We start from the raw sequence: 24,002 nt of genomic DNA, 5'->3' as shown, positions 1-24,002 counted from the left end.
TATATTTGTTTAAAGTTGCGCATTTTTGTGTGACGTCACATGTCTCAAACCCCCCTCGTCACACATCGTCACAAATGTCTGACCCCCCCCCCCCCAGGTGCGTGACGTCATTTATGGACGGCCCCATTTCACCTGAATGTCCATGATAGGAGCTGGATTGAACTGGGTCGTGTAGGTTGCGGAGAGAATTATGATTTTGGAGAGAGCAGAGAAAAAAATACTCTTTCCAGGAATTTTGCGAGGAGTGTGAAATGTAGAGTGACATCCTTTTGGATGTCACTCTACGATGATGATCCTTATCTGCGAGCGATGCAAAACAAATGGCACATCTTGGAACTCAAGTCGACCAAATCGTGACTCGTATTGAAGTTTAGAAATAACAGCGAACAAAGGCGGGAAGGCACGACGCCCATAATGCCTTGCGATGCATGTCGTGTAACTGCTCCATTGCATGTGCCATGCTCTCAGCCTTGTCTAGACCACCAACTCAAAATAACTACCTTTACCCCATTAGAGACTTGCTCCACTCACATGTCCCCTCAAGGCATCTAAGATATGGTGGGGGATGCAGATCCTCTCTGCCTTCCCAGGTCATAGAAGCTTCGATCGAAGGCAGCCTCCCACACTCACCTGCGGGATCTCAAGATCTCTGAGTCTGTGGCCATTTTTTTCTTAAACACACTCGCCTTAAACCGTATCTGTACACTTCAGTTTATTCAACTTTTTAGCCAATTCAGCAAATGGCTGTTTAGCTTTTTTTATTTGACCGTTTTCCACTTTTCAGTTTCACGTGCCCAGTGTCTGCTGCTACTGTCTTGTACAGTGCGTCGAGACTCACGATGAGAGGCGCGTTTGGCTACGTACGGCGCGAAAGAAGTTCGACACGCGCACACACACAGAGAGGCGCTTTGACAAACGGGGTGATTCTTCTGATCAAAAAGCCGAGTTGGGAAGTTGTGGACGTCCGTCACGTCACGTCGACGGGCACCGTGGGCGGGTGGGTGGCTCACGTGGACGCGCATGCAAGGGGCGTGAGGCTGCTGGAGTCGCGCATCATCCAATTGCCCCGCGTTGCCAGCATCACGGCAATGTCGCTCCTTTGTTTGGATCGGGGGTGTCTCTTCCTTCGCGCACAGAGGGCATCGCGTTAGAAATTGGGATATTTACAGCACAATGCAACGGGCTGTCGACAACGCCGGTGGCGCGTTTAATCGATTAACGCAGCCGCCGTGCCGAGGCTGAAATTACAGGCGCGATAAACGCATGACAAATGTAACGAATCTCCCCCCCCCAATCAGGGAAGTGATTGCCATCGGCCGGGTGAAACTACTGGCTTACAGTGCTGGCCGCGCGGGGCAATGACATTCTCCGTGAGATGGCCGTAAGGTTGTGCATTGTTCTGCACCTCCTCGGGAATGGAAGCGAATCGTTCCTCTCTCTGCCTCCCTCTCGGCTCCCAGGTTGACAGACATTCGCGCAGAAGTTAATGCCCCGCAGGTAACAAAATTGTATGTCTTGATGGGGCAGCGCAGCAAGTGGGTTTCAGGGGCACGGATTTTCTCCAGCGACTCCGGGGAGTACACAACCAATGGAAAAAAATAATACCGCAAAAATTACGATTGGCCGAACATCTGAAGCAGGAAGTTCATGGAACGCAATCACAAGAATCTCATGAAGTCTTCCTGCGAGAGTTGAATTATTGTGCAAAATCACTACGCTTTGTGACAAATGTTTTGTTTTTCTAAATCTCGTCTCGTCATCTCAGACATGCCTTCCGTAGACCTGAGCAAAGCTAAATAAAGATATAACAGTCTGCCTCAGCAGCAGACCATGCTTTCCCACCTGATGATGGACGCTTGTGTTGCGCCCGAAACGTCGTGATTTATGTTATTTTATACCTACGTGACTTTACCGAAAGAACCAAAGAGTATGGATTCCTGCAGTCACGAAAGCTTCAGATTCAGAAAGATATACTCGTTGACCCCGAAGTATCCCTCACCTCGTGGACTGTGGTGCATTGGCCCGGTGGGTACAAACTCAGAGAGCGAGTGGCACGACAGCACCCCATTCCTCTTTTTACAAGCCATCCGCACCAATTCCCCACGTGGCTGACATCTCATCGACTGCGACACGCCACTGAGCGGTTGTGGGAGTCCTCCTGCCCCAACGCTCGTTGCCGACGCACAGAACGCGGGTCGGGGTGGTCCCCCGCACGTGTGCCAGAGAAGAGCTCCTCCACCGTGCCGTGACAACGGCAACAATGAGCGAGATAGAGACGGATTAGGCGAGCGGGCCGCGAAGCGCTCTGCAAGCTTTAGGGGTAATTAGTTTGGCAAGCATCTTTGAGTAGGGGGGGGGGGGCGTCTATAGGCCACACCCCGAGTTTGGTTTTCTTTCCTCTATAAATGCGGCATTCATTAACTCGATGACCACTCATTCATTGAGAAATACACGTCCCACATCCATGGCAGCTGCATGTTCGTGCTACAGACATCGGGTTCGACCAATTTGTTTGAAATACGTTAAGTAATTGCATCATAAAATGCCAGGGGGGGAATATATAAAATTTTCTTAGATATTTATTTTTTGCACCGATAATCTCGTGGCGCCCAGGAGGTGTAGCGTTCAGTGGGTACGTTCAGGAATACGTTCAGGAGTACGTTCGCTGGATACGTTCAGTAGTACGCTCGTCGCGAGAATGGTTAAAGCTTTGGAAGAGAAGAGTATCTCACGGGTTCACCACCACCTCCTACTCCTCCTCCCAGGGCATTAACGCAGAGCGTGTGGCATGCAGCAGCGGACGGCACCAGGCTACAGCACTCACAAGATGAGTTGGAATGGATCGTACGGCCATTGAGACGATGAAATCAAATTGGCTTCCGTAAAAAAAAGAAATACGAACCGCACATCAGAGCGAGAAGTCCGAGAGGGCAGAGGAAGAGCGAAGCAGTGGAATCATCGCAGTGCACATTTCGCTGCAGTCTCCACTCGAGGTAAAGTCATCTCTCTCTCGCTCTCTCGCTCTTGAAACGGCGTGGTATTTGTTAAAGCGTGCGATATTATATTCGGTACTGCATATCTTGCCACTGTCTATCTTCTGCTCTATTCAGGACTCCGCGTTCACCACCAGTGAATGGTACCTCACTGTATTAATTTGAATTACCGATATGATACCTAATTTTTTGATAACGCCGCAGATTTGAATGACTGCGGCATTAATCCACACGTCTAGCCTTGAGCGGTGATGTTTCCGCTGTTGATAAGGAGAAGTCTCTTATTCATAATTTTTCAAGATACGTGCACAGTTTTAGGGCAAAAGCCCTGAATGAAATTGGTTTAGATTTGGTACTTTTGATTTTGTTTCAATGAAATATCTGTATGTTTCACCTTTATGTGTTTTTGACCTACAGTATTGAAAAAATATAAATACAGGTTATTTTTAAAGTTGCTTGGAATATAACTGTATGGTTCCATGCAAGGCTGTAGCCGTGGAGTCAACATTGGGGGGGACCAAATCTTCCAGGGGGTCTAGGCCCCCCACCCCCCCCCCCCCAGAAAAAAATATCTAAATTTTCTGCCTAAAATATTAAAAAATTCACTAACACATGGGATGGACTTATATTTTATTTTTTACAACAATGTCTAAGAGTGTATTGTATTACATTGCACTGTTTTTCCTTTTTTTATCTTTTCTTGTTTCATTGTATGTAATGGCAGAGATTAGGGATTAATAAAGTACAACCATGACCACAATAAAAAAACAGAAATCTATGCATTGTTATATGAAGTCCAGATATTGTGGCCAAGGTTTAGCAAATTGTTGTTTTTATTTACATAGCATAGCAATTATTATTTTACAATATTGTTTATAGCAATATATTGGGGGGGGGGGGGGATTTTGAGTATATTTGAATATTGGTGGGGATGTGTCCCCCCCAAAATATATTATTACGGCCTTGGTTCCATGAATCGTGGTGCGTTTTGTATACTGTATTTTCATAATGTCGCGCGTAATTATTGTGACGTTGAATTCAGTGATGAAAAGTCACCGGTGAGGATCTTTATTCGCCAACCTTGGCGCGTGTAAACAACATCGCGATGTCAACGTGACAATCTGGTCATACTTCACCATCCTGATGGTCAAGGGGTGGTCCAGCACCGATGCACACGTAAATCAACACTGATCACGTATGTTCCCTCTGGGCAGGAACTCAAACGATGTGGTTAAACCATCTCATCACACGCACTTTTTTTTGCCAATCTTGCACATACAGGGCATTCCACACTCTTCATTCCTGCAACTCTGTCTCTCTACACTGTGTTCAAATATGAAGAGACTTTGCAAGAATGATAACACACCCACCCATCGTCAAAGTACTATAAATACATCTGAACATTATTGCGACTTTAATTGAGTTCATTGCTTTCGTGATATTTCAATGTCCATTGTCCATCCACTGTTGGATGAAGACTTTCCCCATGCCGTCACGACCCCTCGTGGTCCAGTGCTGTCACGATCGCATCTCGCAACAGTACACGGACTGATTGACGATCTACTCGCTCCGTCTCCGCAGTGGCGCTCCCCTCGGATGCACTCCCTCCATTGGCTGCCATTCCGTGACCAGTCTCCACCCTCGTCCCGTCTAGCCAGTGGCGTGACGAGCATGGGGGCAGAGGGGGGCAGGCAGGGGGAGGGCAGGGGGTGCCTTTCCCCCTCCCCCACTGGTGGCCAAAGCCACGAGTTGGGGCCCCCTTGGCAACCACGATGAGATCTGTCATCGACAACGGTGTCAAAGGACATCAACACTTATTTAAAACGCGGTTTAAATTTACGTCTTTTATTTTAATGTCACTATAACGGTAACGTAACATCGCAAAGAGATACCACGGAGCTGGAGCGGCTGCATTCTGCGAAGACGGAGCGCACCCTACAGCGATGAATGTCCGAGACCGTGAGCGCAGCGATGTGGCGAGGCAAGAGGAGCCGCGGTGTAGAACAGCAGCCTGGGTACGAGCGTGCGAGACGAATCAAACATTGAGGCCCCACCTGACCGAGTGCCGCACCGCCTGAGCTGATAACGTCGTTACCACGCCACGACGTCTAGCCTTGCCATCATGACGATGTCTAAAATGTGTCTTTGTCCCCTGATCCATTCATTACATTTTCGGTCTCGGTGAAACTCCCAGCATGCATCTCACTCGGCAGGCGTTCGTATTTCTGATCCATCTAGCCGATTGAAAGAGATTGTACACGGTGGTCCAGATGTCTTGTAACCCCCCCCCCCCCCCCAAATGTAATCCTCTTAAACGTACTTTTTTTTTTAAGTGGTCAATTCATTGGTGGTCACAAGACATCAGGAACACCCAGTACAATGTACCTACATCCAATTTATTTAATTAAGTTTCATCGATGAAAGTTAGCCGAGGCAGATTGCTTAATGAGCAAATATTTTACGACGGACAACTATTTTGTACGCCGAGTAGCCGAGCGCTTGGACGTCTATACAGGGCTAGACCCGTAACGCATCGCCTAACAAGCGCTGCGAATGAATATCCCCTCGTGCACACAGCCCTGGCGAGAGCAGGGGAGTAATCAGAGCTTTGCCGCAGTCGAATTCAACTTGTGTGGTGGCCACTACGTTTGGAAGACTGTGAAGCGGGGACGTTGTATAACAATGCGGCCCGTCAGAAATGTCAACGTAAAAAAATAATAATATCCCGGTGCGAAATCCATCGCTCCTGCGGATACATCGTGGCGCATAGCGATTGGAAGCATTTGTTTGGTGGTCTGAGAAATGTCCGTGTATCCACTGCGTGATGCGACTGGTGGAATAAGAGGTAAAGCAGACTAGTCCCGCCTTCTTTTAACTTCAGCGTCATACTCCGACGCTGATGCTTCGTGTGAGATCTCCACCAATGTGAAACCTTAGGTTGACCCTGCCCCCTGAGTCTAATAAATCAGCCTCCGGACAATATATTTCTAGGGGGCTCAAATTATAAACGGTTGATTTCCGTTTTTTTTCTTCTTCCTTTTTACCAGTTAAAAGTGTGGACTCGACTATATCTGTGACAAGTTTCAGCTATTCGGTCGCTTTAAAACGCAACACACTTTACACTCCTGCAGAATATTCACTGCCGTTTCATCCTCTGCGGAAACCCAGCGATCGCGCCAACGTTGGGCCCAACGTTAGGCCACCGTTGGCTAACGTCCTAACGTTGCACTACTGGGAACAATTAGCCACCATAATCCAGAATGTACTGTATAACTTAAGTGAAACGTATTAGATTACTCAGTGAAAATGGCATACGATGGAACCAATGCGCTGTATGCGTGAACAAAAAAAAAACCCCAAGGAAAATCTATTAAACATTTAAAAAATGTAAATCATGCTTTTGCAGCGTGTGCCCCTTCTGGCATCATCTTGGATGGCATCGCCACCCACAACGGCGCATGCAGAGAGACGCTGGTCCTGGCCACCTCCAGCCCAGCTTGAGAGCAGTAGCAGAGGGCGTGGATGACTCCACCACCGTGCCTCCTCGCATTGCCCCTGTGCGCCTACCCTCTGTGCGCCTACCATTCTGTTGCGATGGGTCGGCGGGTCTTTCCGTACTTTACAGATTTTCATCGGCGAAACCGCTTTCCTGCTATGCTAATAATCTACACGCTCGTCTCCTCTTTTTCAATTTTCTACGTTTGATTACCCCCTTATTATTATTCTATATATTCATTAATCTTGGGATACCCTTCGTCTTTCCAGATACCCTAAGCTCAGTTTGCCCATGCCGAGCGCCGCCCTTTGGCTACGCTCTCTTTACCCCCCTCTCTACTTTTGTACACGCCTATATCTACGAACAAAGAGAGAAGGGTTAAACAAATTATAGTTACAAAAATAAATACATTTATATCCGCTTCATCTTGGACGAGGCGGCGAAAGGGGCCCGGTGAGCACCGCCACCGGGGAACGGTGGTGCAGCAGTTAGCGCACTGCACTACTGACCCGGTTACCCGAGTTCGATTCCTGCTCACGGCAAACACCAGTGACGATTATCTGAACCGGTCATGGGCCTCCCATAGGTCGACTCAAAAGAGCCGAGATGTGCGATATCAGGCAGGAAAAGAGATGCAGAGAAAGGAAGGAGAGAGAGTGTGAGAGGAAGAGCCATAGAGAAAGAGAAGAAGGCTACGTAGGGGTCAGTGCCGGATGAAGCTAGTGCGTGGCCTGTAGCATATGTTATAAAGGGGCCCTAAATAAAAAAAAACGTAAATATTAAACACACACATTTGTTTACTTGCATACTAAAGTAACTGTATTTTTTCATTTTTATATACAGCCAGATAATACGACAAATCTCTAACCTTAAACACCCAGTCGTTCATAAAAGTTGAAGGCGGTTTAGTACTATAGTAATAGAGCAAGTGCAGAATCACTGAACCGGAATTGATCGCTTAAAAGCATTTAGCGCAGGGCCCTTGAAAGTGCGGGGCCCGTAGCCACATTTGTAGCTGCTTTTGCCACGAGGATAATCCGGCACTGGTAGGGGGCTCTTTTAGAGTTCACTTGCGGGACGCTAAATGGCCAAGCTGGCAAAGGGATCAACACACGGGCGTCATCGCCCTCTAACCACCCTGGCAGCATTTCTTTTGTAAGCCTGATTTCTGCTGATGAGAACCAGAAGGTCGAAACCGGTGACAACGTCTGTTCGCTTGCTAATATGCTGCTAATATTGATTCAGTAAGCCGATACGCCCAAGGACAAAAACCTTTCATCATTTACCTGTGGCGAGTTAGAATGGAGTTCTGCTCGTATATTTACTCTTCAGTTATAGCTCATGTTCTGGGAAATCTGTAAATCCTTCCCCCGGGGAATATCAACAGAGACATTATTAGTCAGTTACGTAATAACACGCCACTCACGGCGATGTATTCACACGTCGTTCTCCCCTCTCCCGGTGTCGTGAGATGATGCCCTTCTTCGCGTGATGTGTCCCCCCGGTTTGTGTACCGAGGATGCGGTAACCAACCATGTGCGGCATCCAAACGTGGGATTCGCGGGCAAATGCTATCGCGATGCAGACAAGCGACGTATGTTTAACACGTCGGCTTTGGCGACCGATATCATCCATAATATATACAGCCGGATGAAGCTGTTGCCTGATGAAGCTAGTTGCAATTAATGGCGAAACGTCGTACTCAGATTGTAAATGTTGTGGCTTGGCTCTCCAACACACAACCGGTGTGCTGTACTAGTGACGAATTGGCCACGTTCTGTTTACGTGACGAAACTTACTAAAGCGACGTCTGTTCCACGGCAGCTTAAATCAAAACCATCCCTGACTGCCTGTCGGCTCAATATTGATCGACTTCGATACAAGTGTGATTGTTCGTGTTGTTCACGTTCATTCCACCGCTGAATGAGGGCCTCCCTACGGGCGTAGGGGAGTATTTTGACCATACTTCACCACTCTGGTCGGGTTGGTGAAGGTGAAGCAGTTGAAGATGTGGCTCCTGCCCTCTCCACCACCGCTCACGGCGCCTTTGACTGCACCGGTGATGACCCATCCAAGAACAATCCAGGGTCAACCTTACTTCGCCTTCTAAATCTTGATAAGATTTGGCACATTCAGGGTAATTGGGATTCACAATTGGCTTCAAAAACTGGTCCCTGCAGGGTGGGCTGGTAGGAACATTGGAATTTTGCGCAATTTTATGACATTGTTACTTCCAAATGTTGGGTGCAATAAGACATATCAAGTCTCTGCGCTGTCTATTGCTGATTTTACACCCAACAGCACGAGATTTCACTTCGTTAAAGTATTGAAAGGGGACGGACGGACGGACACATTCATCTATTGCAGGCTGGTACACTCAGTTTACAACTTCGTTCCTACCAGTATTATCTTGCTATGTTGAAGTAAGACATTTCTGAGCTGTATTTTTTTTCTCTCCAAATAAACCCGTGGATTTAAACAGTTTTATTATAAATAGCTTGCAGAAAATTCGATTCCTGTTCACACCGTTGTGTTTATTTGTGGCAAGGAGCTACACCGTTGCTAAGAAATTGCACGTGAATGTCCTTACGTAGGTTAATGTAATTACGAGTATGCCACTATTGATAAATACGGCCCGTGCCATTTGCCCGCTGTGTGCTTAAAAGGAAGCCTTGCAATTAGCTGATGGGTTGGTGATTTATTCGGAAATAAAACACTTCGGCTCGTCAGCCTGCATGCAAGACGAAACGTGGACGCTCCAGGCAACTCACGGTGTGACTCATATGTATCTCCGTTCAAAAGAAAACAAAAATCTCTATACATCAGGCAATTTTCAACATGCCAAAGTACGTTGAAAGTTTGTTCAGCGTGAATGTGCATTTCAGGGGCCACCGGAAAGCCTCATTAAGTCAGAATTAAAAAATAAATAAATTTACACGGTTAGTCTGAAGCGGCTTAACGTAGCTGCAAATGCATATTAATGATGCCGCAGAGAGTTTACACCACCGCAAATAAAACGACAAAGGTCCCCCGTATAGCCTTGAGCAGACTGTTGGGGCAAGTGCTGTTAGCGAGCGCCTACGAAGGCCGGCACGGCACACAAGGGGGTGGGTGGCCAACACCACGCCCGGCCGCCTTTGTCTCTCCATTGGCGGGCGGGGGGAGGCATTACCGGTTCAGATAATCGTCACTGGTGTTGTCTGTGAGCGTGAATTCAACTCGGGTCGCCGGGTTCGTAGCGCAGCTCGCTGACCGCTGCTCCACCGCTCCCCATTTATTATCCCCATTTTACCAATGCACACGCACACACACTGGCTCACCGCAACGTGATTGTCATTATTCACATTCGTCGACCTTTATTCATGTGAACCCAATTGCACTCGAGCCATTGATCATTCAACGGCAGCCCCCCTCCCCCTGCACCCCCCCTGCCACCACCCGACGCATGCGTCCCGACATCATTCTTCACGGCACTAATAACGGATCATGATCTCATCTTGATACCTTCACATTCAAATATTTACATTCTCCATTCAAGGGGGATAGATGAACACCGCCCATTCATTTTTGACACCTCGGACAGAGGCTCGGTGATGTTCCAAATGTTTACGTCATCAGGTGAATGTCTCCTCCAGCGCCATGCACGAGCTCACTGATGGCAACCTTGCTCATAGCAAAACACAACTATCCATGGTTGTTGCTGATATTTGTTTGTGAAGCCTCATTTAAATTATTCTTTTTTTGTAATGGATTGAAATAGGACATGGATTTAAATAGGACATGGCTTTTTTCCCAATTTCTAAATGAAAAAAAACTAAATCGATTCATTGACAGCTGAGTCTCTGAGATGAACGTTTATTGTTTCGAAGTAATTTCAGAGTGCATCCGAGTCCCAATGATTTGCTGAGTAGTGATCAAGTCAATATGTGAACCAGTGGCGCAAATTCCTCAATCCCATGGCATGAGCCAATCTCTCCAGAGGATGGAAACTGTTGAGTTCCCATAAAAAGTTAAACTCGTGAAGAAAAAGAAATTCCCCCAATTCTACCCCGGTTGTGCTTTCCGTGTTGCGCCATGAGACAACGTTTATATTGAGATCTCTCGCAGAGCGGTGCAAACCTTCGTGTTGGAGAATATGGCCCACGGAGATGGATATGACCAAACTACATCTGAGATTGCTCCAAGTGACCTCTGGTCCTCGCAGTAGGGGGCAGCACTTTCCAACCCACTCTGCCACTGAGAGTACGTTGTCACGCGATGGCCAAACTGATTCTTAGAGTTGAAAGGTTGCCAAATTAAGTGCAGAACCAAATTTAACGTGATAGTTTTGTGTGTGTGTGTAAACGAATTGGCGGCCAGGCTCAGATTATAAACACTTGAGAAGGTGTTTTAATCACAGGTGGCTGCCCGGATTCGAAGCCAGGTTGTCAGCGGTGCCAGCGTGCTGGATGGCACTGCTGCGACAATCTAAGTAAGAATTCCCTGACGTATTATAGAACGTAACTGCTATTGGCCAACGTGCGTAACGATTACAACACCAACATATTTTCTCTACGCGTAGCGGCACCTCTTTCGAACTGCCCCGCCCCCACTGCGCCCACCCCAGGCTCCGACCTCCGGCGACCTCCGTGCCGGCATGGCCTTCGAGTGCGTCCGCGGGCGGCGCGCTCGAGGGGTGCTCACGGCCGTGGCCCACGGCCTCACCTCGGCGTCGCTCAACCTCCTGCTCAAGGTGCTGCTGTCGACCCTGCGCTTCCCGTACCTCACCCTCCTGCAGCTCTCCAGCTCCCTCCTCTCCGCCCTGACGCTCGAGTCGTTGCGCCGCTGCGGCCTCGTCACGCTGCCGCCGTTCGGCGCGTCGCCGGCGCGCGCCTTCGCGCCGGCGACGCTGCTCTCGGTGCTGCACTCCACGCTGACGCTGCTCTCGCTGCGCGGCCTCTCGCTGCCCACGTACGTCGTCTTCAAGCGCTGCCTGCCGCTCGTCACGCTGGCGCTGGGCGCGGCGCTGCTGCGCGGCGGGCGACCCACGCTGGGAGTCGTCGCGTCGGTCGTCGTCACGACGGCCGGCGCCGTGCTCGCAGGTACGCGGTGGGTCCACGCCGAGCCGGGGGCTGGCGGCGCGTGCGGGCGGGCGGGCGGGGGATGGATGGCCGTGTCCGTCGACGGGCACTGAGAGATGCCGTGACGTCACGTTTTCGGATGAATCCTCAACTACGTTTTTGTTGGCTCGTTACATTGTGACCAAATGTAAATGATCCCAAAATCCTCCAAAAAGATCTGAAATTGTCCTTGAAAATCTGGATTGAAAGCTAAAAATTTGGAACTCATCCTAACTGCATTGTTCATTACATATATAGGCCCAATTTTTATGAACTTTTGGATTCAACTGAAATTCTGGAACACATCCCTACAAAACAGCAACATTGGTGGAGGAGATGGAGGTGCTGCACACCACCTATCGACCCTTGGGGAAGAAGACAGCAGATGGACGATGATCCGCAATATGGTGAAACCAAAATAATGTCAAACACTGCGTGATCCTCCCTTATAGGCGGCCAAAGATGGAGCTGGAATGACTGCAAGGATGGCTGGGCACTCCGTGGCAGTGATTGCTTTCGATGAAGCAAGGCCCACTGGAATATGGCTTGGCTCTGGGGCTGTCTCTCTTCACAGTTCATTACTCTTACAGCCTGCTCACAATTGCTCTGACTTTTACCATTATGGATTTTCATGGGTTTTTTTACTGAAGCACAAATCCATTCAAAGAAGATTAGTTGCCCATTCAGATGCTTAAAGGTGCTCCCGTTATTAATCTCACACATTAAACATGCTAAACACTTGAAATTTAATTATGTGGTGAGGCAAAACAAAAACACACTCGGAATGAAAATAATGATGCATCTAAAAACACAACGGCAACAATGACGCTATTTTTAGCGTGTTGCATCAATTCGCATTTTTTAAGATAATGGACATATCTGGGGAAAATAAATGGCTAGCCGGTGCGTTGAGTGTAATGTTTGTTTGCATAAATATTTGTCTCACAATGCATGCTACGGAACCCAAAATGAATCTTGACTACAGTGGTTTACTGCACGCTGCATAGTTATTTGGAAGTGGCCCATTCATCAGAGCGCTGAGCAAGCACCGGCTGACATTCTGAGTTCGAATCTGGGAAGCCACCCTGGAAGAAGCCAGATCCACAAGGAGAAGCGGGTTGACGGTCCCTGCCTGCTCACTGATGGATGCACATGTTGAATTTGGTATTTGGCAATATCTCTTTCACTGTCATGTGGCAAATAATCTCATATCAAAGTGAATGGATAAGTGTGTAAAAGTATCGGGGGCCATGCAATTTAATTTTGGGATAATCCTTTCACCAACCCGCACTGACCAGCCAGTGCTGAAGCACTGTCTAACAATCACCATGGCCAATACACAACGGGGAACCCTTCCTTTGTCCGATGAAAATACTTGTCCCTGTCGTAGAAGTGTGGAATTTCCACCAAGTAGCAGAAGCAGATCAGTGCCATCAGATATTAGTATTTATATTTAACATCACACAAGTGATGTTCACAAACAGCAGGAAGACACACACTCCAATCATGCCTAGTAGCACGCATGTCATGCGACCACCACATTGCATGCACAATGCTCCCAGCCTTGCCTAAGCCACCAACGTGGAAGAACTCAACATGTGGCCAGATTATTATTTAGGCTACCAAAGGAAACAGTTTGAAATTCGACCCAATAGACAGCGGTACAATAAAGATACACTATAGTACAGTAACAGCACGGTCATCAACGAGTTTAGAGCATTGGACGTGAATTTGCACATGCATGCAATGCGGTATTCACATTACACGGGCGCAAGGTATGATGGGAGTCGTGCGCCTTCGTGCCGTTTGTGAGCGGCACTCCTGAACGCATTGATCACATCGCGACGGGCTCTCTCGTCTTTGCAGAAAGCGTTGGCTGTTAAAGAAACGGGAGCAATGCCAAAAGGTGGCTTATCTGCGCAGCCAAAGGGACACTTCTGTTCATTTAATAAGAGTTCAGTGAAAAGCGCCCGCGTTACACCACGTTTGGATATCGCTGAAGGGAAGGCCGGCGCCGAATAAACAAAAGGTGACAGGCGGATGAATGACTCTGCACCGTGAGCACCAAGGAATGAATACTGGGAGATGGGAAACAGAGCACGGGCTGCCAGTGCCTTCATGGGTAATTGGGTTTTTCAATTTCGCCGCTGTTGGCTGTGCCTTTCACACTCGATTCTTCACCACACTCCTTTGCATTTTATTACATTATATAATACCGGCCCGTGAGAGGCGTTTTTATGATGCGATGATTACGGTGAATATGATGATTACGATGATGATGAATCAATTTTGGCATCTCCCCCCCCCTCCCTTCTCCCCGAATGTATATGGATGCTACCACAGTGGTGTAATTGTTAGCAGCACGCTGCACTTTTCATGCAGAGGTCACCGGTTCAGTTTGACCTCCGGGCATAGCGGCTGAAACAATGGGAAAGTTTCTGAGATGCCCCACCCCCTTACCACCATCTGGGGTACCGCGGTGGCTATGAGATGTTAACTCCCTCGCCTGGTATACAAGAGGTAGTGGGTTAGATTCCGACCCTGGAGTTTGCATGTTCTCCCCATGATCGTATGGATTTTTCTCCGGGTCCTCCGGTTTTCCGCTCCACATTTCGAAACAACGTCACGCGTTTAGAGTATTTGGCTGCTAAACATTTCCACGTGATAAGCCACTTTGGTGAGCTATCATTGTGGCTATATAGCTCAGTGGACCTTACCTGGTAAACACAAAAGTTAAATAGTTAGTGCCTCTGTCCACCCATTATGGTATAAATGGGTATGCCACAGTGAGTCGATCTGCAGATCGCACGTGGTGGGGCAAAGTGTGGGTGCTCCCACCTCTTCCAAGACCTCAGGCCAGGACGCAAGGGTCGGCCAAATATTCTCTTAGAGGGGCTTCTCAAGCGCTCCCTCCAGCGGTGTGGGTGAGCAATTTCAGGGCTGCACCCTTAACCCCATATTCATTTTGCTTCTGTTGGCACTCTTAAAGAGCACATCGGTGTTTAACACTGGCACCAGCAAAACAAACACTTTTTTGCATGCACGTGCAACAACCTGAATCACCTGCCCAACTCATCGCTCCTTCCCCGGTTTCATAAGACCGTCGCACGGTGCCGCCGTTTCACCACCCGTGGTCGCCGAAGGGTCGATGAGGTGGGGTGGAGAAATCGTCGACGCGGCCAGGAGTGAAAAGGGTGTCCCCTGATTCACCGTCTCATTTGCACGCCCTCCGTGCGAGGAATTGTGGGTAATAGGAGGTTAATTTAAAGTGTCAGGCATGGACGAGTCGAGTCACGATCTCTTCACGCTCCGCTCGTCATTCATTCGCCAGCAGCTGCCAATTGTGGTCCCACAATGGCTCCGTCAATATTGAAGGCGCCTTTTAATGCCGTTTCATTTCCTGTCGCTTCGGTGAAATGCGGCCGAATGATTAAGGACAGCTGTGCCGATAGCGCGCTCCGTGCTCGATGGAGACTGCAAATGGACTCAATTATGTGGCTCACGAGCCAATTGATAAGAGTCCTGGGCACGTGAATGCACGGTGGTGGTGGTGGTGGTCGGTGGCAAAAGCCCCCGGAATGCCACGCTCGGATATCGACGGCGTGAATTTACGGCGAAGGGCTACCCCGTCTGAATGTTTCCACGCATGTACCGCCCTTAGTAATTGCATTACCAAACATTGTATTCACGGTCTCAGCAAAATGGTTCAAAAGTTGCCCGCTGGCTTCGGGGCGACTGTCGGGAATTGGGCACCCGCAAAGCTTCCACGCTTAATCATGGGCACGATGATCACCGTAACCATACCACGGTTGCCAACCCTCCTGGATCGGCCGGGAATCTCTACCGGAATTGGCATCGATCGACCGGTGGCGACTCTTGAAAGCAATGCGGGAGGTTTTAATAACAGGATATTTCAAGAAAATTTATTATAATGACAGTAAAAATTTCCCTGAATTGTTTCAGTTAGAGTTGGCAACCCTCATGACGATCAATGGGCAGATAGCCCCCTAGTACGTGCCCACTGCACATTTCATCATTTGTTTCCATTTTCCCCTGTCTGGTGCCAATATGCTCAAGTAGTGCCACATCTCTCTCGGTGTCGTGGTCAAGCCCATCCTCTGTTAGGTCTTCCGCACGTTGTTGTCCATCCTACATATGCTGGCAACCCGACACAACGCAACACTAACACTCTGCTGCCCCCGCGGCTATCGCAGGCATCGGGGACGTGACGAGCGACCCCGTGGCCTACGCGACGGGCGTGCTCGCGGTGCTCGTCCACGGCGTCTTCCTGGTGCTCATCCAGCGCACGTGCACCGACAACTTGGGCGGCCCGCTCGCCGCCCAGTACGCGATATCCATCAGCGCCTCGCCCCTCCTGCTGGCCTACTCGCTGGCCAGCCAGGAAGCCATCCACGTGTGGGCCTTCCCCGGGTGGCACGACGGCGCCGTCGTGGCGGCCTTCCTCGGCAGCGCGGCGCTGGCCGCCCTCCTCGGCCTCACCACCGTGGCCTGCACGGCGTTTAACTCGGCCGTCACCACGAGCTTCGTCGGGGTTGTCAAGAGCGTGCTCACCATCTCGGTGGGGATGCTGGTGCTGCGCGACCCGGCCGCCGAGCCGCCGTCGGTGCTCTTCCTCTCGGGGCTGGCGCTCAACACGGTCGGCTCGATCTTCTACTGCGTCGCCAAGTATTGGGAGACGCGCGAGCGCAGGGACTACGACGAGCTGGAGGAGGCGCCGCTGTCGATGGCGCTGTCGCCGCAGGGAGCAGGAGGAGGAGGGGGGCAAGAGGAGGACGGGAGCGGCGGCAGTGGCGGCGGTGGCAAACACGTTACCGAGGGACAGGCCGGGGTGGCCATGGAGTGGCCGAGTGGTGACAAAGTGGACGACGGCGGCGGCGGTGGTGGCGGTGAAAGCGCCGGAGCTGGCGTTGCTGATGACAGCGGCGGTGGTGGTGGTGGTGCCGCCGCTAGAGATGATGGCGCCGAGCAGAACATGAGCAGATTCCTCGCCGTGTGGAGGTTGCTGAAAGTAAAACGATTTCAAAATCACGAAACTCTAAAATGAGCCCCGCAATATTAGTTGAGCCCTTTCCCCGTGGATATTTAAAACATCGCAAGGGAGGTGGGAGGTGGGGGGGGGGTCGTTTTGACCATCGTGGGGTTGTGACCATCGCTGACCTTGTGGCGTTATAAAGATACCTTGATGACTTTGATGCCTTTTAAAAAAAAGCAATTGAGCTCAGGTTGTGATATTGTGCCAACGAGTGGTGGTGGTGGTGGTTGTTGTTGTAGCTCAAAAACGAATGGCGACACGTGTTCAGGGCTCACCGAGCTAGCAGTTTGAGCATGTGCACAGTGCCCACCGACCCTCCAGAAGGTGACGCCTTTTTATTGGGACGTTGTCTGCGTTTCTTGTCCTTCCCTCGCACCACCGATTGGCTACGTGCAGCGGTGCGAAATAGGTTCAACATACACACAGTTTGTACAAAATAGTCGTGGGTCAAGGGCTTTATTTCTCGTGGAATGTTTTCCAGGGATTCCCATCCTTCAAGCGCTCACCCCCACCGGCAGAAGGGAAGGAGGTGACCTGCTGAACTTCAGCCCTGACCGTTGTGCTTGTTTTATTTTATTATCAGCCTGCCTCTGACTGACCAAGCATGGACGATCACCGTACGGCCCTTTTGCACGATTTTTTGTTGTCGTCTTTTCCCCAGCGCCTCCTCTCGTTCGAAGCGAAACCACCGTTAGCTCCGTTGTGCGGCACACGATCGCGGTGCGTCGCGAGCGGCTTGCCGCGAACCTCCGCCCGCGACGAATGAATTCGAGAACAGACACCTCCAGCCGTCAGCGTGGCGGCGTGGTGAGGCCCCACCGGGAAGCTGATGCTACGCACGCCAGTGACTTTCGCCCGTTAATAAATCAAATGTCACGGAAGATCAAACTTAACCGGCTTCTACTTATTCTTAAGTGCGTGCCTTCCTTTGGTTGCTCGCTAAGTCTTGCCTACGCTGTTGCCTCTGTGCGTCTGCCGCCGAATGAATTGACTCTGCGGGGTCACTCAGATGGCCAGCGGCTGCCCTTTGCTGTCGGTGGTCTTTTTAAGAATTCCGAATGCTCGCTGACACGCGGCATTTCACTTGTGACAGTGGTGCTGGGTCTATGCATGTCACAGATATGATATCCTGCCTGCGGAGGATTTTAAAGCTGCCTTTTTGACCTTGAACTCTTTTGAATGATCTCAATGCATGTTAATGCGATACATTTGAGTGCTTTGGTATTCTGGAAACAGATTTGTTGTATTGTAACTTTGAATGCGTTCGATTATTCCCAGGACAATTATATGGGCGTACAAAATCAGATTGGTTAAAGCAATTATGTTGGATAATTCGGTACACACGTTCATCTGACATTCCACCGCAATTTACGCATTATCCTTGCATGGGGTCCTTTTCTGGGTGGGGTTTTTGGCTTGTTCTTGCCAATTAGAATCCCATTTTAGAATGGGTGTCTTGCCCAGAGAGGAGGCATTTTCCACTTGAAACTCTCACTGGAAGCAGCGTCACAACATCGCCCCTGGGTCAGCCAACGCTCCATGCAATCAGAATCAGAATATTGATTTTAACGGCAAAATCCGGTGAGCTATAAAGCTCTTTTTCACAGATGTCCAGTAGAGGATGACTTTACAGGAAAAAAAATCTCTTCGGTCCCTTCAATTGCCATTGATCCGCATGAGGCCATGCTGCATCTTCTCGAATGCCCTCTTATCGAGGATTGTTCATTTGGCTGGCAATTGCACTGTATATCTTACAGTCCTCAATAACTGAGATGTGCCGAATGAGATTAAAAGCCAAATTGAATGAGAACGGTTTTATTTTTCCGCATCATTGGTGACCAAGCGGAGACCATCTACTCTCATCACTAAACTGAGAATCCAGTTCAGTAATGATAATAATAATCATGATGATAAGAATACGAATTTCAAATGTGCACAGCATTCACTTACTCTCGTAGAGAGAGACCGACTCAGGGGCGCGAGGATTAGCCACGGGCAAACAGGAAGGCAGCCATGCAATGAGCCGGTGCCAAGGATTGCCCATGCTCTGCGGTCCTCTACATACAAAGGTGTTATCGGCCAATTAATGAGTATTCTTGGTTCTTTCGTTAAAGTCACGTAGAAGGGAAATAATAAAAGAATGCAAATAAAACAAAAATGGTATTATTTATTATTTTATTTTTCTTCTTGGTTCTTTAGCGCTGTCTTCCCGACAGTTCTGTTTCTGCACCTGAGGAAGGCTACTTGTGTTGTGGCCGAAACGTCGTGATAATTTTATTTTATTATGTTTTATTTGTATTATTTTATTTCCACGAAGATGAATCCCTGCAGTCACGAAAGCTTAAAATAGATATTTATTATTTTATTATTTAATTCGTATTATTTTATTATTTCCCTTCTACGTGACTTAACCGAAAGAACCAAGAATATGAATCTCTGCAGTCACGAAAGCTTTAAATCGAAATTCAATTAATGAGTGTTTACATGTGGGGGGGAAACCGGAGCACCTGGAGAAAACCGAAGGGTACGAGGGGGGCACACTGTATCCCATAGAGACGTTCCGTCCACATTTCGACCGTACTACCGTCCCCTGGCAAGCCAGGGGACGGTACCCCCTCGATGGCCACGGGAAGGGAGTTTCGCAGCATTTGTGTGATCCACCAATCCTCGCCTCGACAGTGCTGGCTTACAGGCCACGTGCATAGCCACCACCGTCTGGATAATCACTGGTGGATGCATGGATTTTAACCGAGAATCTCAGCATTGCTGCTTCAGTACTCTGACCTCTGACCCACCGGGCCATCTCATCTCATTTTCAAAGAACTCTTCTCCACCGCAAATAAATGTCTGCGTTGGATTGCTTTCGTTTTCTAAATAAACGTGTTGCCTGGATTCTAAACATGTTGCCTGGATTGCCTGGATTTGAATGCAGATTCTCAATGTCTTTGACTCAGTGTTCTGACATGGACCACTTGGCGGGTTCTGCAGGATTGGAAGGGATGCCCAGGTGGTACCCCCCTCTTGAAGAAGGGGGATCGCACAGACTGTAACAACTACAGGGGCATCTCCCTTCTCGGTATTTCGGGAAACGTCCTTGCAAGGATCATTCGCCTTGCCAAGCACGCTGAAGAGAAGCCTGCCCTGTTCAAGAATTGTTTTAGCTGTTGAACAAGACAGTTGAAGAATCAATGAATATTGCAATGCACGTTTAGTTTGGAGTTTGGCTTTGAACATAAAATAATGTACACCTTTCAACTTCTCTGGAACAATGTGATTTTGTACTCAAGACAGCAGTTTAGCAAGCGAGTTAATGCATTATTGCTGTTGGCTACATCACTTACAGATTACAACATTTCGGATTTCGATTTTCAGTTGTCTTACGATAATGTCGGCAATACCACGTGTCTTTGTTATTGCATGCATCTCTTTGCTGGAGCGGAGACACGGTGATTTGCATATTACACTTGACCCCAGAGACCTGAGTTTGAGTCCTGGAAACCCTAACATCAGTTGTGAGTGATATCTGAACCATTCATGGGTACCCTAACCCCCCTAGCCCCCCCCCCTTCACCAAGCCACATTGAGCAGCGTGGTGAAGTATGATCAAACGACTGCCATCATGCGTTACATTAAGTGGCGAAGCCTGAATCCAGCAGTGGATGGACGTAGGGCTGAACAATAAAATAAATAATGTATATCTTAAGAAAAAAAGCAGCGACTCGCAGATACAAATCACAATGGGAATTATTACAAAATAATGCCATCGCAGCCTGTAAGAAAATAAGATTGAATAATAATTCCCCTATGCTGTATTACACTTGTATATTGAAAGAGCTTCACCCCACATTACTTGCAGGAACTATTAATGTGTATATTCCATTAAGGTCCTTAAGATCTTCTGATCTCCAACTGCTCAGCACTCCCAGGTCTACAGGTTGCGCTCTTTTTGGTGATCGGTACTTTTGTTAGCGTGGCGCCAAAGCTATGGAACGCCTTGCCACACTTACAATCAGGCAATCGGAGTCGGTAGATAGATTTAAGTCTGCTTTGAAAACCCATCTCTTTAAAGTGGCCTTGCCTCTTTCGTTCGCTCGGTTGCCCCTGGCTCTGTTTTTGTTTCCTGCTGTTCATGCATTGCACATTGGAATCCTAGGATGGAATGCACATTATAGATTTTACTTATTATTTTGAAATATGCATATAGATGCAATCTTGATTTTAAGAACCTATCATGGATTAACATAATAAATACAAATACCATGTGAAACTATGCATTGACAATTTCTATGTATAATTGCAGTTCGTTTTTACACTAAAACGTTGTGCCCAGTGTCACTAAAGTTACACAAATATAATCAGACGCAAACAAAACAAAGATAAAGATCCCATCGCCTGAACAGACTTTTGGAGCAAGTGCTGTTAACGAGCACCTATGAAGGCTATCGCGGCACACGAGGCAGGGATTTTGCCAGCACTACGCCGGGCCGCCTTTGTCTCCCTAGTGGCGACGTTGATCAAACACACAAAGACACACCTACTGAATACAAGACACACTCTTAACCGAGGCTTCAAAATGACGTGAAAAAAAATGTTATTTGTAACCCGGAGAATTTGGTCATTTATTGAGGGTAAGGGCCTCTGTGGTGTCGCTGGCATCAGACACAACATGTCCACGAATCGATGCGCTCATCATTTTAATTGGGCGCCATGAGGACTCCACGTCTAAATTTTGATTTAAAGCTTTCGTGACTGCAGGGATTCATATTCTTGGTTCTTTCGGTAAAGTAACGTAGAAGGGAAGCAATAAAATAATAAAAATATAAAACAATATTTTTTAATAATAAAAATGTAAAACAATATTTGCATTATTTTATTGTTTCCCTTCTACGTGACTTTACCGAAAGAACCAAGAATATGACTCCACGTCTGTTTGAGGCCCGAAATAAATCTAACTCGATAGCACCGTCCACGGTCATTTGGATATCCTGTGTTCATTTCCTTCTATTGTGGTAGTTGTGTAACCGGAACGGGGCTATCTTAGTAAATGTGTGCTTTGACATAACAGCGAGTTGGCTTGGGCTGTCACGCAAAAACATAGAGGCACCTGAACGGATGATGCAATCACTCTGTGGACAACTCGCGATTTGAACTACACAGGCAGATAGGTTCTAGCCTTTAACCATTATCATCATCTTCAGCCATGATCTATCCAATGCTGGATGAAATTAAGGCCTCCCTACACCATCGCCATCTCTCCCGATCTTGCGAAGCTACAACCCATTTCAGCGGCTTTTGGCCGGCCGTCGAACAAGGGCAGTCACCGCATCGCGCGGCGCTTTCATATGCGCTTCTGCGGCCGTCTGGAACGCTCTTCCTTCCGATATTAGGAAGCCACTGTAGCTACGCACTTTTAAATCATCTGTATTGACAAACTCGTTGCTTTATAACTGCTTTTTGTGTTTAGTTTGCTGTCCTTCCCCACGGTTGGCTACATACGGAGTGAAAGAAGTGCAACATACGCACACATACAACCACGCAGCCGAGCTTATTGCCACTGGGCCATCTGAACGGCGAGTGTCCTCCGAGGCGTATTCCCCTCCGCTGGCTCCCATTCCGTCACCAGTCTCGCCCATAGACCTTCATCTCTTCTAGTGATGGACCCTGCAAGGCCCACTCACTTCTCTTAAGCCAATACATTGTCTCTAATTTTTATTTGTTCTGTGATTCAGGTGTTGCTCTTTGTGTCTCTCAGTATAATTAAAGTAAAAAAAAACTATTATATTTTACCAGGTAAGGCCCACTGAGCTATGTAGCTCTTTTCCAGACCTGGCCACAAATGACAGCTCAACGAAGTGGGCTTATCATGTGGACATTTATAGCAGCAGCCAAATATGCACCCTAAACGCGTGATGTTCATTCTAAATGTGGAGGGAAAAGCCTGGAGAACCCGGAGAAAAATCCACACGACCACGGGGAGAGAGACAAGCAAGCTTCAAATATACAGCAGCAGGCGTCGGTGTCGGGATGGAACCCACGACCTCCTGTATACCAGGCGAAGTAGTTAACATGTCGCCACCAGCATGCATCTCTCCCTGCTTGTGTAATATTTCGCCTTCTTTCATGTTATGTCTCCATGCGTCTGACCCTTGTCATAGCAGGCATATACACTGATTCGACACTGTTTTTTCCAGCCATTTAACCACCAAAAAGAACGTTCTGGGTCTGTTTACGAGTGATTGCTTCAGCCCGAGCGGCAGTCTCAAGTGCAAGCGCCCTCGTTGTGGCGTGTGGCCAGGACGTCAGGCTTCACATTTAACGGGCGCAGGCATGGGAGGGAGGGATGCCTTTAGACACGCGTGGCAGCATGCGGTCAAAGTCAGCAGACACGGGCTGGCTCGAATTAGCAACGGTGGCTGCCTTCAGCCGGACACGACACCGAGCCACGTGGGTCTTCCCGACTCCCCGGCATCACCGCAAGGCGACGCGCGGATGGTGCCGCGGTGCGTGATCATCACACCGAGGTTCAACAAACCCACGTGCAACGACCCGCAGATTTCTTAAAAACGTCCGCCTCTGTCCACCCCCGCGGTACGCCGTCCTGTAAATGGTCACCGCCGCAGTTAAGTCGACGAATCGGTATGCAGGCAGCGTGTGGTGGGGTAGATAGTGCGGAGAGTGTCTGCCCTGCGTGGAAGAGTAGGCCAAATACCCTCCAAGCGGGGTGCTCTAGAGCCCCCTCGAGTGGAGGCGTGACCACTCACCTTTACACGTTTAACTCTTTGAATACACTGTGTAAAGAAATGTGTTCCTGGGTAGTAAGTGTTATTTCCTAATTGCTTATGCCTGAAAAGTACAGCGAATGTCTATTATTCCCAACAAACTTTGCTTTTGTGACCAGGACATTGATATTTTGAAATGTACCTATTTTCAATGTGAAAAAGTGTGCTGTATTATTTTTTCCGCCTGAGGACTGCCGCTTGTGTTGCGATCGAAACGTCGTGATATATTATTTATTTTGTTTTATTTTTCTACCTACGTGACTTTACCGAAAGAACCAAAGAGTATCCATTTGAGGCAATTAGAAAATAACACTTACTACCCAGGGATAAATATCGTGTTCTATAGTGTTACCAGCCCGGTACATCTCGATGGAGATGGAAGGGTGTGTGTACTACTGTCGGGAGGCTGAGTGGACAGTCAAAAGGTTTTGAGAACGATTGGCACACGTTTGGATGTATTGGCGTCATGTAGAGGGCCTGTCTTCAGAACGATAGCGAATTATATTTAGACGGCACTTTTTAAAGATGTTGTGAACCACAGCATAAATAAACAATAATATTTCAACACAGTCATGCATCGGC

General features: G+C 48.4%; 1 protein-coding gene across 1 annotated transcript; it reads left to right on the top strand.

Annotated features, from left to right (window-relative positions):
- Positions 1-19,540, top strand: SLC35D3 (solute carrier family 35 member D3). Its single transcript, XM_032972752.2, has 3 exons — positions 1-2,993; positions 11,096-11,570; positions 15,803-19,540. The coding sequence occupies exons 2-3, from the start codon at positions 11,126-11,128 to the stop codon at positions 16,651-16,653; spliced, it is 1,296 nt and encodes a 431-aa protein (XP_032828643.2). The 5' UTR covers positions 1-2,993; positions 11,096-11,125; the 3' UTR covers positions 16,654-19,540.
- Positions 19,541-24,002: the final 4,462 nt, after the last annotated feature.

Source organism: Petromyzon marinus, chromosome 49 (assembly GCF_048934315.1).
Source record: "Petromyzon marinus isolate PM22_M1 ecotype Great Lakes invasive population chromosome 49, UKy_Petmar_22M1.pri1.0, whole genome shotgun sequence".
In the NCBI taxonomy this organism is placed as follows: Eukaryota; Metazoa; Chordata; class Hyperoartia; order Petromyzontiformes; family Petromyzontidae; genus Petromyzon; species Petromyzon marinus.
The sequence above is the reverse complement of the archived record's forward strand: the minus strand, read 5'-3'. Positions and strand labels throughout refer to the sequence as shown.

Excerpts from the sequence above, each read along its gene's own strand:
- SLC35D3 (XM_032972752.2), top strand. The coding sequence starts at position 11,126 with ATGGCCTTCGAGTGCGTCCGCGGGCGGCGCGCTCGAGGGGTGCTCACG. Across the intron at positions 11,571-15,802 it reads GGCCGGCGCCGTGCTCGCAG|GCATCGGGGACGTGACGAGC; the intron begins GTACGCGGTGGG and ends CGGCTATCGCAG.